This window comes from Carcharodon carcharias, chromosome 29, assembly GCF_017639515.1.
Source record: "Carcharodon carcharias isolate sCarCar2 chromosome 29, sCarCar2.pri, whole genome shotgun sequence".
In the NCBI taxonomy this organism is placed as follows: Eukaryota; Metazoa; Chordata; class Chondrichthyes; order Lamniformes; family Lamnidae; genus Carcharodon; species Carcharodon carcharias.
Window position 1 is genome coordinate 8,081,750 of NC_054495.1, and position 15,145 is coordinate 8,096,894.

Consider the following 15,145-nt stretch of genomic DNA (forward strand, 5'->3'; position numbering starts at 1 on the left):
GGGGCAATGGGATAACTCTGGCATGGCTCCAGTGAAGAGATGCCACAGACACAATTGGCTGAATGGTTTCTGTGCTGGGACGTTTAACGGTTCTAAGGTTTGAGGTATCTCTGGTGTCTGCACCATCGGCATTGAGTAATTACACGGACTCTCTCTCTCTCTGTCTTCCTCAGCGGTCCCCGACTCCCAGAGGGAAATGGTCACTTCGCTCTTGAGGATGATGGCTCAGTCAGTGACGCGCGATAACCTTAACCCCAACCCCAGTGTGCACATTGCCCTTAGGCTGGCCAGGGACCACAACATGGAAATGGAGAAGGTGCTCCTGCAGGAGCTGAAGGAAGGTGCTGTCAGGAAGGTGCTGGCCGGTACGTTATAGGGACGCGACGAGATGGCAACTCTGCACAGAGTCAGGCCATTCAGCCCATCTGTTCTGTCCTGGTATCGATGCTCCATCCGGGTCTCCTCCCACCCCCTCTTCATCTTACTCCATCGCCATAGCTTTCCGTTCCCCTCTTTCCCCCATGTGTTTATCAAGCCCCCCTCTCCCGTTAAATGTATCCACACCATTCACCTCAAGCACTCCCTGTGTGAGCGAGTTCCATATTCTCCCCACCCTCTGAGGTGAACAGCATCGATGCATTTAAGGGGGAAGCTGGATAAAGAAACGAGGGAGAAAGGGATAGGAGGATATGGTGATGGGGTGAGTTGAAGAGGGGGATGTGGGAGGAGGCGCATGTGGAACAGAAAGACTGGCACAGAGCAGATGGGCCGAATGCCCTGTTTCAGTGAATTTTCTGCAGCTCTTAAATTTGTTTGTCTTTACGAAACAGGTGAGGATTTCTCCTCAGGTTTGGTTGCTCTGTACACGTTGGCCGTGTCTGCATCCTGTAATGATCCCACTCAAGTCACCGCCAATGGCAACACCATCAACCTGATCGAGATTCTGCAGGAGAAATTAACAAACGAAATCAAACACATTGGTAAATATCATCCAACATTACTACACCGACAGCGTGTCCCACACTTTGTACCCAGTGTCAGCTAGAAACTCTCCCAGGACAGTGTTAGATATAGAGTAAATCTCCCTCTGCACTGTCCCCATCAAACACTCCCAGGACAGGTACAGCACGGGGTTAGATACAGAGTAAAGCTCCCTCTACACTGTCCCCATCAAACACTCCCAGGACAGGTCCAGCACAGGATTAGATACAGAGTAAATCTCCCTCTACACTGTCCCCATCAAACACTCCCAGGACAGGGACAGCACGGGGTTAGATACAGGGTAAAGCTCTTTCTACACTGTCCCCATCAAACACTCCCAGGACAGGTACAGCACGGGGTTAGATACAGAGTAAAGATCCCTCTACACTGTCCCCATCAAACACTCCCAGGACAGCTACAACACAGGGTTAGATACAGAGTAAAGCTCCCTCTACACTGTCCCCATCAAACACTCCCAGGACAGATACAGCACGGGGTTAGATACAGAGTAAATCTCCCTCTACACTGTCCCCATCAAACACTCCCAGGACAGGTACAGCACGGGGTTAAATACAGGGTAAAGCTCCCTCTACACTGTCCCCATCAAACACTCCCAGGGCAGCCCTAGCAGAACATTTTGGTATTAATTTGGAGTTCAAATGCACTCAATGTGCTGATTAATGATCAGCGATCATCTGACTTATAAGTTTGAATTTGGAGCATGTTCCTCAGGCAGTCAGCAGCATCATGGCTGCGTTTAACATCAAGTGCGATCAAAAGTGATCGTGAGACCTCTCCACCCCCTCGCACTAACCCATGTCCTCCTTCTCCACCTTCCCCTCGGGATTTTACCTCCTTGCCCGAATGTGGGAGGGAGCTCCCACCCCTCCCCCAGTCCTCTGCCTGTCCTTGGACCCTGGCTTGAATTGCCCCAGCTCTGCCCACTGCTGACTGAGGACTATCTATCGCCTGCTGCCTGCAGCTGGAGCAGGGACTCTGCCTGGACTGTCCTCCACATGCACCACTGCTGGGTCAGGCATGTGGTAGGCCAAATCCCCACCAGAACATCACATGCAGACTCAATTTATTCCCCAGTCTTAACTGCTCTTTGTGTTGGGACCTGCACCCGATTGTTTGTGGCACCTGTCAGTCAGTGTGTGTGGAACCCAGAGCACACCGAGAGTCAGAGTATGCGGGACCCGTACCCCAGTGAGAGTCAGTGTGTGTGGAACCCGTACCCCAGTGAGAGTCAGTGTGTGTGGAACCCGTACCCCAGTGAGAGTCAGTGTGTGTGGGACCCGTACCCCAGTGAGAGTCAGAGTGTGTGGGACCCGTACCCCAGTGAGTCAGTGTGTGTGGGACCCAGAGCACACCGAGAGTCAGAGTGTGTGGGACCCGTACCCCAGTCAGAGTCAGTGTGTGTGTGGAACCCATACCCCAGTGAGAGTCAGTGCATGTGGAACCCGTACCCCAGTGAGAGTCAGTGCATGTGGAACCCGTACCCCAGTGAGAGTCAGTGCATGTGGAACCCGTACCCCAGTGAGAGTCAGTGTGTGTGGGACCCGTACCCCACTGAGAGTCAGAGTGTGTGGGACCCGTACCCCAGTGAGTCAGTGTGTGTGGGACCCAGAGCACACCGAGAGTCAGAGTGTGTGGGACCCGTACCCCAGTCAGAGTCAGTGTGTGTGTGGAACCCGTACCCCAGTGAGAGTCAGTGTGTGTGGGACCTGTACCCCAGTGAGAGTCAGTGTGTGTGGAACCCATAACCCAGTGAGAGTCAGTGTGTGTCTGGGACCCGTACCCCAGTGAGAGTCAGTGCGTATGGAACCCGTACCCCAGTGAGAGTCAATGTGTGTAGGACCCGTATCCCAGTCAGTGTGCGTGGAACCCGTACCCCAGTGAGAGTCAGTGTGTGTGGGACCTGTACTCCAGTGAGAGTCAGTGTGTATGAGACCCGTACCCCAGTGAGAGTCAGTGCATGTGGGATCCGTACCCCAGTGAGAGTCAGTGCATGTGGAACCCGTACCCCAGTGAGAGTCAGTGTGTGTGGGACCCGTACCCCAGTGAGAGTCAGTGTGTGTGGGACCCGTACCCCAGTGAGAGTCAGAGTGTGTGGAACCCGTACCCCAGTGAGAGTCAATGTGTTTGAGACCCGTACCCCAGTGAGAGTCAGTGTGTTTGAGAGCCGTACCCCAGTGAGGGTCAGTGTGTGTGGAATCTTTACCCCAGTGAGAGTCAGCGTGTGTGAAACCCATACATCTCTGTCTCTCTTACTCCATCAACATCTCTCTGTCTATCTGTTTCTCTGGTCCTATGTCTGTCACTTTTGTCACTCTCTCTACCAACCATGCTTGTCAACCCTCTCTCTCTCTCTCTCTCTACTTCTCTGTCTCTCATTCTATCACTCTGTCGCTCTATATCCATAACCATTACTTACTTTGTCTTGTTTAGAAGCCACAACATTCCCCCTCAGTAGTTACTACGAAGTTAGCCTGGACGTGCTAACGCTGTGTGTGATGAATAGCCCGATTTCACAGTGCAAAATCCAGGTACTCATTGACGCAGTGTTGAAGGATAAATTCATATATGGATTGGACTTCTCAGTTGGTAAGAATTACAATTCTTGTCTCCTGTCTCTGGCTGTATGTGGGGTGAGTTGACTAAGATAGATTCAGTAAAAGGCATGATGATGGATAGGCAATGGCTAATTTTTAAGGAATGAATGTATGCATTGCAACAGTTCTACATTCCTTTCTGGTGCAAAAACTCAACAGGGAAAGCTGCCCAACCATGGCTAACAAAATATATTAAGGATAGTATTAGATCCAAAAAGAGGAGTCATATAAAGTTGCTAGAAAAAGTAGCAAGCCTGAGGATTGGGAGCAGTTTAGAATTCAACAAAGGGGGACCAAGATATTGACTGAGGGGAAAAATTGAATATAAGAGTAAACTTGCAAGGAACATAAAAGCGGACCGTAAAAGCTTCTATAAGTGTGTAAAAAGAAAATGATTAATGAAGACAAACATATGTTCCTTGCAGCCTGAAACAGGAGAATTTCTAGTAGAGAACAAGGAAATGGCAGAGCAATTAAACAACTACTTTAGTTCTGTCTTCATGGAGGAAGATGCAAATAACTTCCCAGAAATGCCAGGGAACCAAGGGTCTGGTGAGAAGGAAATTGAAGGAAATTATTATTAATAAAACAATACTGCTGGAGAAATTAATGGGACTGAAATCCTATAAATCTCCAAGGCCTGATAATCTACATACCAGGGTACTAAAGGAGGTGGCCATGGAAATAATGGATGTGTTGGTTGTCATCTTCCAAAATTCTGTAGATTCTGGAATAGTCCAGGGAGATTAGAAGGTGGCAAATGTAACCCCGCTATTTAAAAATATTTTAAAAATTTAAAAAACAGGGAGGGAGAAAACAGGGAATTACAGACTGGTTAGCCTAACATCAGTAATAAGGGAAAATGCTAGGGGCTATTATAAAGGATGTGATAACAGGACACTTAAAAAATATCAGTGGGATTGGAGAAAGTCAGCATGGACTTATGAAAGGGAAACCATGTTTGGCAAACCTATTGGAGTTTTTTGGTAAAGTCCCACATAAGAGGTTAGTGTGCAAAATTAAAGCACATGGGATTGGGAGTAATATATTGGCATGGGTTGAGAATTGGTTAGCAGACAGGAAACAGAGAGTAGGCATAAATGGGTATTTTTTGGAGTGGTAGGCAGTGACGAGTGGGGTGCCACAGAAATCACTTCTTGGGCCCCAGCCATTCACAACATATCTCAATGATTTGGATGGGGAAACCAAATGTAATATTTCCAAGTTTGCTGACAACATGAAACTTGATGTGAATGCGAGTGGTGAGGAGGATGTTAAGAGGCTTCAAGACAATTTGGACAGGTTGAGTGAGTGGACAAATGCATGGCAGATGCAGTATAACGTGGATAGGTGTGAAGTTATCCACTTTGGTAGGAAAAACAGAATGGCAGAGTATTAATTAAATGGTGATAGATTGTGAAATGTTGATGTATAAAGAGACCTGGGTGTCCTTGTGCACCAGTCACTGAAAGCAAGCATGCAGGCGCAGCAAGCAGTTAAGAAGGCAAATGGTATGTTGGCCTTCATTGCGAGAAGACTTGAGTACAGGAGCAAGGATGTTATGCTGCAGCTGTACAGGGCCTTGGTGAGACCACACCTGGAGTATTGTGTGCAGTTTAGGTCTCCTTACCTGAGAAAGGATATACTTGTCGTAGGGGGAGTGCAGTGAAGGTTCACCAGCCTGATTCCTGGGATGGCAGGAGTGTTGTATGGGGAGAGATTGAGCCAACTAGGTCTGTATTCACTGGAGTTTAGAAGAATGAGAGGGGATCTCATTGAACTGTATATAATTCTGATAGGGCTGGATGCAGCTGGAGGATCTAGAACCAGGGGCCACAATCTGAGGGTAAGGGGTCTGCCATTTAGGACCGAGATGAGGAGAAACTTCTTCACTCAGAGGCTGGTGAACCTGTGGAATTCTCTACCACAGGAGGCTGTGGAGGCCAAGTCACTGAATGTATTTAAGAAGGAAATAGTCAGGTTTCTAGGCTGTAACGTTGTCAAAGGGGTATGGGGGATGAGAGCAGGAGTATGGCTTTGAGATAGAGCCTCAGCCATGATCATATTGAACGGTGGAGCAGGCTCGAAGGGCCGAATGGTCTCCTCCTGCTCCTATTTTCTATGTCTCTATGTTTCTATGTCTCCCCCTGTCCCTGTCGGCCCCCTGTCCCTGTCTCCCCCTGTCCCTGTCGGCGCCCTGTCCCTGTCTCCCCCTGTCCCTGTCGGCCCCCTGTCTCTGTCTCCCCCTGTCTCTGTCGGCCCCCTGTCTCTGGTTGTATAAGCACAGACGTACATTCATACAGCCACATATGCAGACACACTTACGCAAATATGTTAAGATATACAGACATAGCTGCAGATATATTCTGTCAGAGGTACACCAATATGCAGATGCACATATACAGACCCGCCCACATTAAAACAGACATGATGCATATACACGCACGCGCATACAGACACACATGCACACTTATACAGACACGTACATATTCAAACACACATACAGACACACATGCAGACAGGCACACATAGAGACATACACTCACAAGCACAGACAGGCACACACAGACACACGCACGCACACACATAGATACACATGCACAGGCATATCAAGTGGTTCTGGGGAGGCACTCACAAGAATAGTTACACACAGTGGTATATAATAGCTATGAATTGTGATACATACATCAACAACTGTTGAGGAGACTGTCAGTAACAGATTGACGGAGTGGGAAGTAAACCTGATCTCACTGTCCTTTCCCCTGTAGATACAGGAGCTGTCGCTGCACTGGCTCTGAGGTGTGTGAAAGACACAGGGAACAATATGAAAACAACAGACCTTGAAAACGCTTTGTTGAAGGTCCTCACTCAGATACTACACCATGTAAAGAGTGATGGGACAATTGGCAACCGTTACAGTACAGGGCTGGCCATTCAGGTAACTCACACCGGCATGTCCGCGCACACACACACACACACGTGTACAGTGTTATGGCACAGCTGATGGTAAATGCTGAGCTGTTCAAATCCCAGAGGGGGACTTGAAACAATTACAGAATTACCTGGAAAAACTCAGCAGGTATGGCAGCATCGGCGGAGAAGAAAAGAGTTGACGTTTTGAGTCCTCATGACCCTTTTTGTTTTGGATTTCCAGCATCTGCAGTTTTTTTGTTTTTAGACTTGAAACAATTATTTGACAATTTATACTTATTTTCAGATGTATGCCTTGAAATCTTTTTCTTTATTCATTCATGGGATGTGGGCATCGCTGGCTAGGCCAGCATTTATTGCCCATCCCTAATTGTCCTTGTCCAGAGGGCATTTTTAAGAGTCAACTGCATTGCTGTGGGTCTGGAGTCACATGTAGGACAGACCAGGTAAGAACAGCAGATTTGTTTCCCTAAACAGCATTAGTGAACCAGATGAATTTTTACAACAATTAACAATGATTTCATGGTTATCATTGGACTTTTAATTCTGGATTTTTTATTGATTTCATGGTGGGATTCGAACCCTGGTCCCCAGAGCATTACTCTGGGTCTCTGGATTACTAGTCCAGCAACAATACCACTGTGCCATTGCCTCCCCTTCAGTGCTAATAAGGCCATGGAGACATCCTGTTCTTCTTGTTTCAACCTATAAGCCTGTGATCTTGTTATTACACAGTCTGGAAACAATCCAGCATGCTCTCTCTGCATCACTTCCATTGAAAACACTTCTACAGGTTGTTCAACTACCATAGGCTTCATGCACATCTGTGATCTAGCTACATCATTAGCCAGAATAAATTGAATCCCGGCAATGGGCAATTTTTCCACAACTCCAACAATCACCTCATCTGTTTTCCACTTACTCCTTAAATTTACTTTCCATAATGGAATAGGTTTAGCTTCTTCATGAGCCCCACTTGTTATCACAAGCTCCTGCAATACTCCTTCTGAACAACAAATATCACTATCCCACAACATTAAGGATTGACTAGCTCCTGTGTCTCTTAAAATTTTAACATATTTACCTTCTCCACCCTGTAGGCATGGAAAGACTTTCCCTTCACAGACAAAATATTTAAACATTTCTACAACCTGCTCCTCAGAACTCTCTTGGGTAAATTGTGAACATATTCCCACTTCTTTACCTACCACTGATTCTTCCTGTTTCACTTGTGCACAAACCACTGGTTTCTCCTGTGCCTGAACCTCAGAATTCACAATAATTTTATTTCCGGAACTTTGCTGTACCCCTATAATTCCAACAGATTTTTTCCTGCAATTTCCAACACACTGACTTTATGTGCCCCACTTTACTGCAATGAAAACGTCTCAATTTTCGAATGTCAATTCTACCCTCAGCACCTTCCTTTTTATTCTGAAAAAAAAACTTCCTGCGAATTTCTACCTACTCCTTCCTGACTACCCACCTTCCTTTCACCTTCCCACTTTCTATCCTTTACTGATTTAAAAGTGTGACGCAATAAAGATTTAGCTCTATGAACTAACTAATAATCATCAGTTACCTCTGCTGCTTGTCTTATCATTTTAACCTTCTGTTCCTCCATATGTGTTGTCACTACCGAAGGAATTGAATCTTTAAATTCTTCCAAAAGAATTAACTCTCTAAGAACTGCATTTGTCATCTTTAATGCCCATATCCAATGGTCAAAATTATTTTGTTTTACTCTTTCAAACTCAATATAAGTTTTTTCTCATATTTCTAAATTTGTTCCTGCATGCCTCAGGACCTGACTCGTATGCATTCAAAATAGCCTTTTTTAAAAAAACCACATCATAGTTCACATCTCTTCTGACAATGAAGCATAAACCTCATGTAATCTACCCACCAACCTGGATTGTAACAACAATTTTCCTGTGGCCATTTTGTCTGTTTAGCTATCTTCTCAAATGAAATAAAGAATGCTTTAGCATCTCTTTCCTCATACTTTGGGAGATTTTGTACAAATTCAACTTTCTCCCCAATGGGTTCTGATCTGGGAATAAGTCCTTCCTCTCCTCCTGGTGTCTCTTTAACTGCCAGCATTTAAAGCTGGAATCCTCTGTTTCTCTCATTTTCTCTTTCCTGCCTTTCTACCTGTTCCCTTTGAAATGCTCTTTTTCTGTCCTTTTCTTTCCCTGCTGCCTCTTAGCTCAAGTTTTTTTGTTTCATTTGTAACTGAATTTGAGCCCATTCCAATGAACCATCCCTTGGAGAACTCAGTCTCTTGGCTATTCCTTCCAGTTTTGAATGCTGTGTTATACCTTCAATTATGTCAGGTTTCCTTAAACCCTGCAAGTAACCCTAACTATAACTTACCTGCCAATTCCATTAACTTAGCCTTATTTACCTTTTGTAAACCAACCAAAATTATGACTTCAAATCCCAGACAAGTCTTAGCAACTGCCAAAGCCATATTGCAGTCTCACCACTTAAAAAAAAACTCACACCAATTCCTGAATTCAAAGTGCTTCTCGTACTCATAACCTTAAGATTCATCAGCTCTAAACCAATCCAGGGATTTCAAATATATCCCGCAAACAGCCCCCAATTTTCATTATGGCACAGTGGATGGCAAATGCTGAGTTGTTCAAATCCCAGGGGGAAACTTGAAACAACTGTCATAACCCATTTTTGCAATTTGTATTTATTTCGAGATGTGTGCCTTGAATTCGGTAGTAATAAGACCACCAAGTCTTTTAGGTTTCTTACAAAACTAAGTTAAACATTTATTAATAGAAAAATGATTTTAAGCACATACATAGGTTTACAAATTACTACTATGATAACTCCTAGCTCCCCTAGTTAATCTAACTCCCAGTTAAGCCTCCCTTAAGGCAACAGTAAAACACATAGATTTTAAAAAGACTCAGGCAAAGTGACACAATACCCTGAACAGAAGGATTCAAAGTGAGTTTTCTTCACTTCAGTTCATGTAGACAGCAAGTTGAGGCTTAGAGGCTGGAGGCTTTCACACTTGTTAGATCTTAGAATGCCTTCTCTTACACATAACCTCATCTCCTTTATACAGGTTTCTCTCTCTTTTAATGTAAATCCCATTGTCCCAATATGTCTTTTCAACTCTGCTTTTCTAATAATAAAAATCTTACATAAGACCAATTTGATCAGTAAGCTTTGGGAAAAATAAACACATTACATTTCACCACCTCTTTTGAAATTCAAATTCCTCTGGCTTATTTAAAAACGCAAATTTTCCCTTTACACCTCACATTCTAAATATTCAACCATGTTTACCCATTTAATATCTCAAACCCAGCTTCTCTTCTGACTCATGAAAGCCTTTAGACCAACTGCCTTTAATTCAATTAAGTCCCCCCCTCACTCACACTCATGTGCACAAAGGCACGTACTTCACAGACACACTCTCGCACACACACATTTAGAGACACATACTCTCAGACACACACTCGCACACACACTCAGAGACACACACTTAGTAAGACATACACTTGCAGAAACATATACACTCACAGACACATCTACACTTGCAGATACCCCATCACTCACGCAAACACACTCAGAGACACACACTTAGTAAGACGTACACTCGCAGAGACATATACACTCACAGACACATCTACACTTGCAGATACTCCCTCACTCACACAAACACACTCAGAGACACACACTACACACACACAAACACTCACACACTCACACACACACACACACACACTCATGGAGACACATAGGCCTGAATATTGTGTTCCGAGGTTGGGTGTGCCCTCATCGCACACATGAGAAATACTGAGGTTGGCAGGCGGGCGTGAGTCAGAGCAGCACCCGCCGACAATTAAAGGGCCAATTAAAGTCATTAAAAAGCCTATTGACCGGTGATTTGATGCTGCCCGTGTGATTTCTAGCTCGTCACACGGGCGAAACGGGTGGGCAGAGTTCACGTTTTGATCAATTCCTCATCCACGGGCAAGGTAACAGGCCCCCGGGGCAGCAGCACATTCTCTGTCATTGCCAGTCCTCTGCTGTGTGAGTACAGGGTTGTCCCAGAGTTTCTTGGTGTCTCGTTCGACTGTCCAGCCTGCCTTTCAGCATCTCAGGTCCTCATCTTCCCTGGAAGGTTCCCCTGAATATCGCAGCACAGAAGCCGCTTTCATTTTCAAGGCGATGCTCCTCTGTGTCCCCATCTAATGGGGACAGTGTATTCCACTGGTGGGACCTCCTCTGAAGAGGGAGAGGAGGTCAGGTGGGCACGGGGAGTGTCCCAGGGACAGAGCTTTAAGAGGAGAGGCAGGGGCTCAGTTGGTGCAGGGCCAGCAGGGATGCCAAGGCAGCAGGGCACGCTGAAGACGCAACTACCCAGCATCTAGGGTGCTCAGGCAGGGCTCCGAGTACCTCCAGCTGTCCGAGGCCCAGTGCTGCAGGGGGCTCCGCCTCTCCAGGGACACAGTGACAGCGATATATCGCACGATAAGTCCGGACTGTGTGGGCGGACACCCCATGCCAGTGACGTTGAAGGTCACAGTGGCCCTGACCCTTCTCTGTCTCCAGTTCTTCTCAGGACACAGTGGTCGGAGGAGGGGGGCGGATCTGAGCTGCGTTTCTCAAGCAACTGCTCACAGTCGTGTCAAGCCCGTGACTGACGCCATCTTTAGACACATCCGCACGCTCATCCCCTTCCAGACACAGGAGGCAAGCAAGCCGGGCGGAGAGAGTGTGAGGCTTCGCTGGGATGGCTGGGTTCCCCCTACATCCGGACTGCACTCACCTGGCCACCGAGGCACCAGTAGGTGAGCCTGGAGCCTTCCTAAACAGAAAGAGGCTCCACTCAATGACTGTTCAGATCGTCTGTGACCACGGGACGCAGGTTCTCCAGGTTTGAGCCTGTTACCCTGGGAGCTCACATGACGCTTACATCTTGCAGCACTCACAGGTACCAAGGCTGATGGTGTCTCCTGTACAGGACTATAATACCATAAGACCTGGGAGCAGAAATTAGGCCATTCGGCCCATCGAGTCTGCTCCGCCATTCAATCATGGCTGATAAGTTTCTTAACCCCATTCTCCCGCTTTCTCCCCATAACCTTTGATCCCCCTTACCAATCAAGAACCTCTCTATCTCGGTCTTAAATACACTCAATGACCTGGCCTCCACAGCCTTCTGTGGCAATGAATTCCATAGATTCACCACTCTCTGGCTAAAGAAGTTTCTTCTCATCTCTGTTCTAAAAGGTCTTCCCTTTACTCCGAGGCTGTGGATGGACAAGTAGATGGAAGGCTCGGGGGGGTGACAAGGGCTATCCCCTTGAAGAGGTGGCTGATGACCGATTACCCAAGAACTGAGGCTGAGGAGAGACACAACAGGAGTCACGCCTGCACAAGGGCAGTAGTGGAGAGGACATTCGAGCTGCTGAAGATGCATTTCAGATGCCTGGAACGGTCAGGGGGGAGCACTGCAGTGTCCCTCAGAGCGTGTCTCCCTGCACATCCTGGATCTGGCAAAGGGGAACCAATGGGGGCTGAGGAAAGCGAGGCAGCTCCACAGGCCACCGAGGATGACTCAAGTGAGGGCTCAGGAGGAAGATCCTGGGGAGGGGCAGGGTGAGGACCTCGAGGTAAAGGACAGGAACCCTCATGGAGGCAGGGACACCAGGGATGCTTTGATGCAGCGAACCTTCTGCTAGGTATCCAAGGTATCGATGCCTCATAGAGCCAATGGCTCTGTCTCCTTTGCTAAGAGTCAATAAACGAGAACCCAGCCCTGTACGGCAACACCACACAACACCATACATTTACAAGCCTGTGCTGTGTCGGTAACTATTCATAGCATCCAGCCAATTCAGCCCACTTAAATCAAAGAAATGGTTATGTTACTTCAAACAAACAAGCAAAGAATGAACAAAGTGTCCATCCCTGACACAAACGTCAAAATAATTCACGCAAACAATGTCAACCATGACACGCCCATATTGGGCTCAAGGTGCCTTCAACTTACATCTGTGGGTGCTGTGTCTTGGTGCCTCCTCCTCGTTGATAGTGGCATTGGGGGCGGCCTGCCCATTCTGCTGTCCTGGTGACCCTAATGACTGTGCCGGTCCTCCTCTGGCTGCCAGAGCCTGAGTAGCCTTCGCCCGGGAGGGTGAGTCCAGCCCCATTGGCTGGGCACTCCTCAGTCATCATGTCATGGTCAGACGCAGCGTCCACTGGCAGAGGAGGGGCAGAGGAGCTGGTGCCCTCGTCCAGAGCGCCCTGAGAGAAGCCCACAGAGATGACAGGCAGCTGGTCTGTCAGAGGGAAGTGCATATGCACCTCCCTGCTCACCACTGATGGAGGGGCACCCTGCAGGGAGACGAGCTGCCTCACCCACCTCTCACCCTGGCAGTGCCCTCCCGAGGTGCGTGCCCGTGTGAGGGCTTGGAGGTCCGAATGCTAACCCCAGGTACCCCCGAGCCTGGTCCTGAAGCTGCCTCTCTGGGAGAGCCGCCACTCTCTCAATGGACGAGGCCGTGCGCTCGGTGTCAAAGGTCAACGTAGAACTTGTGCCCCGCATGTGCATTGCTCCATGGTGGAGACCATGGCACGCAGACGCTCATGGATCTCCGCCAGTTCTCTCCGCGCATCCCGCTGGACATCCAGCATCTGCTGCCCGATGGACGGCTCCAGAGGCTTGACTCCTGCCTCGGATGCGGCATGGACTTGGTATCCAGCTGTGCTCCAATGTCAGCTCCCTGGGACCTCTCAGCCTCTGCCAGGTGCTCAAGCGAGTGTGATGTGCCCTCACCACCGTGCATTACCTGCGGAGCTGAGTGCCTAATGCCCACTAACAATGGAGACCTGCTGCATGGTGCCATCTGCATTGGCGCTCAATAGGCTTTCTGACTACGACAGTTCAGTTTCTGAGCGTTAGGACTTCTCTTCTCCTGACAGGGACAAATGGAAAGCCTCATTACTGCTCCATCTCCCCCAGAGGTCCTTCCCCTGGTTCCCCACCGCCCCCCCCACCCACCCGACTCTCCACTTCCCACCCCGGCCTAAGGGGGGCCGTGTCACTGTGGCACATCCCACCCTGCAATGCACTGAGTCCGGCCGCGCTGCCATCCTGGCCTTGGCAGGGGAGGCTTCAGTACCAGCTGGCACAAGCGCTCTTTGGCCCCTGAATGTTCTGAGCAACGGGTACCCAACTGTCCACTCAGGTCCGTGCCATCTCTGCGCTTACCCTTACTGACCGCAGCAGATCACTGAACCTTTGGCCACCCTGAAGCCACGTGCAGTGTGCCACATCGTGCCCACCGACCTGGATGCCGACCTCTGTCCAGACCTTCTTGGTCAGGTGGGGAGGCCTTCTCTTGCCGTCCCTGGGCATTAAGGTCTGCCGCCTGGCACTGACCTCCTCGACTAGCTCTCCCAGGCACTCAGCTGAGAAACAGGGGGCAGACTACCCTCCCCGACTTGCCCTCCCTCCTTTCCATGACCACCAGGGGCAGTAATGAGGCTCTCTATTTGACCCTGTCAGGGGAAGAGCAGTCAGCACGATGTGGCTGGGGCCATGACTGCACACCTGGACGTTCACTGGATTGCTGCCAGACAGCTTCCCCCACAACTCCTGGCAGCCTCCAGTGAGCTGCCGCTTTCAAACACCTTGCCGGATCCCCATTGGAGTGGCCATACACTCACAGACACACTCAGACAAACACATTCACACAGACACACTCACAGACACACTCACAGAGACACACACACTCACAGACACACTCAGACAAACACACTCACAGAGACACTCACTCAGACACACTCACAGAGACACACACACACACAGAGACACTCACACAGACACACTCACACAGACACACACACTCACAGACAAACACACTCACAGACAAACACACTCACAGAGACACTCACTCAGACACACTCACAGAGACACTCACACAGAGACACTCACACAGACACACTCACACAGACACACTCACACAGACACACACACTCACAGACACACACACTCACAGAGACACACACACTCACAGAGACACACACACTCACAGAGACACTCACAGACACACACAGACAAACACACTCACAGACACACTCACAGACACACTCAGACAAACACACTCACACAGACACACACACTCACACAGACACACACAGAGACATACACACTCACAGACACATTCAGACAAACACACTCAGAGACAGACACACACACTCACAGACACACTCAGCCAAACACACCACAGACACACACACACTGCCTGCTACTCTTTGACACACACACACTCCCTCCTACTCTCAGACACACACACACACACACACACTGCCCTACTCTCAGGCACGCACACACACAAACATACTCTCTCACCCTCACAGACACGCACACACAAACTTTCTCACACTCTCAGACACACACACTCCCTCCTTCTCTCAGGCACACACAAACAAACTCACACTCTCAGACACAAACAAACACACTCTCTCACTCTCACAGACACACAAACACACATACATTCAGTGTTGGACCCTGGACCATGGTTTGTTGGGACTGAAGGATCCAGGTTCCACACTTGTTTTGGGGTGACAGAGTTGGT

At 48.4% G+C, this 15,145-nt stretch overlaps 1 protein-coding gene across 1 annotated transcript in view; it reads left to right on the forward strand.

Annotated features, from left to right (window-relative positions):
• Positions 1-220: 220 nt before the first annotated feature.
• LOC121271018 (cobalamin binding intrinsic factor-like) overlaps positions 221-15,145 on the forward strand; it is a 48,466-nt gene continuing 33,541 nt past the window's right edge. Inside the window, exons 1-5 of the mRNA XM_041176701.1 lie at positions 221-365; positions 831-980; positions 3,433-3,588; positions 6,365-6,534; positions 10,469-10,534. Of these exons, the coding sequence (XP_041032635.1) occupies positions 221-365; positions 831-980; positions 3,433-3,588; positions 6,365-6,534; positions 10,469-10,534 (687 nt within the window). The remainder of the gene's footprint in view (positions 366-830; positions 981-3,432; positions 3,589-6,364; positions 6,535-10,468; positions 10,535-15,145) is intronic.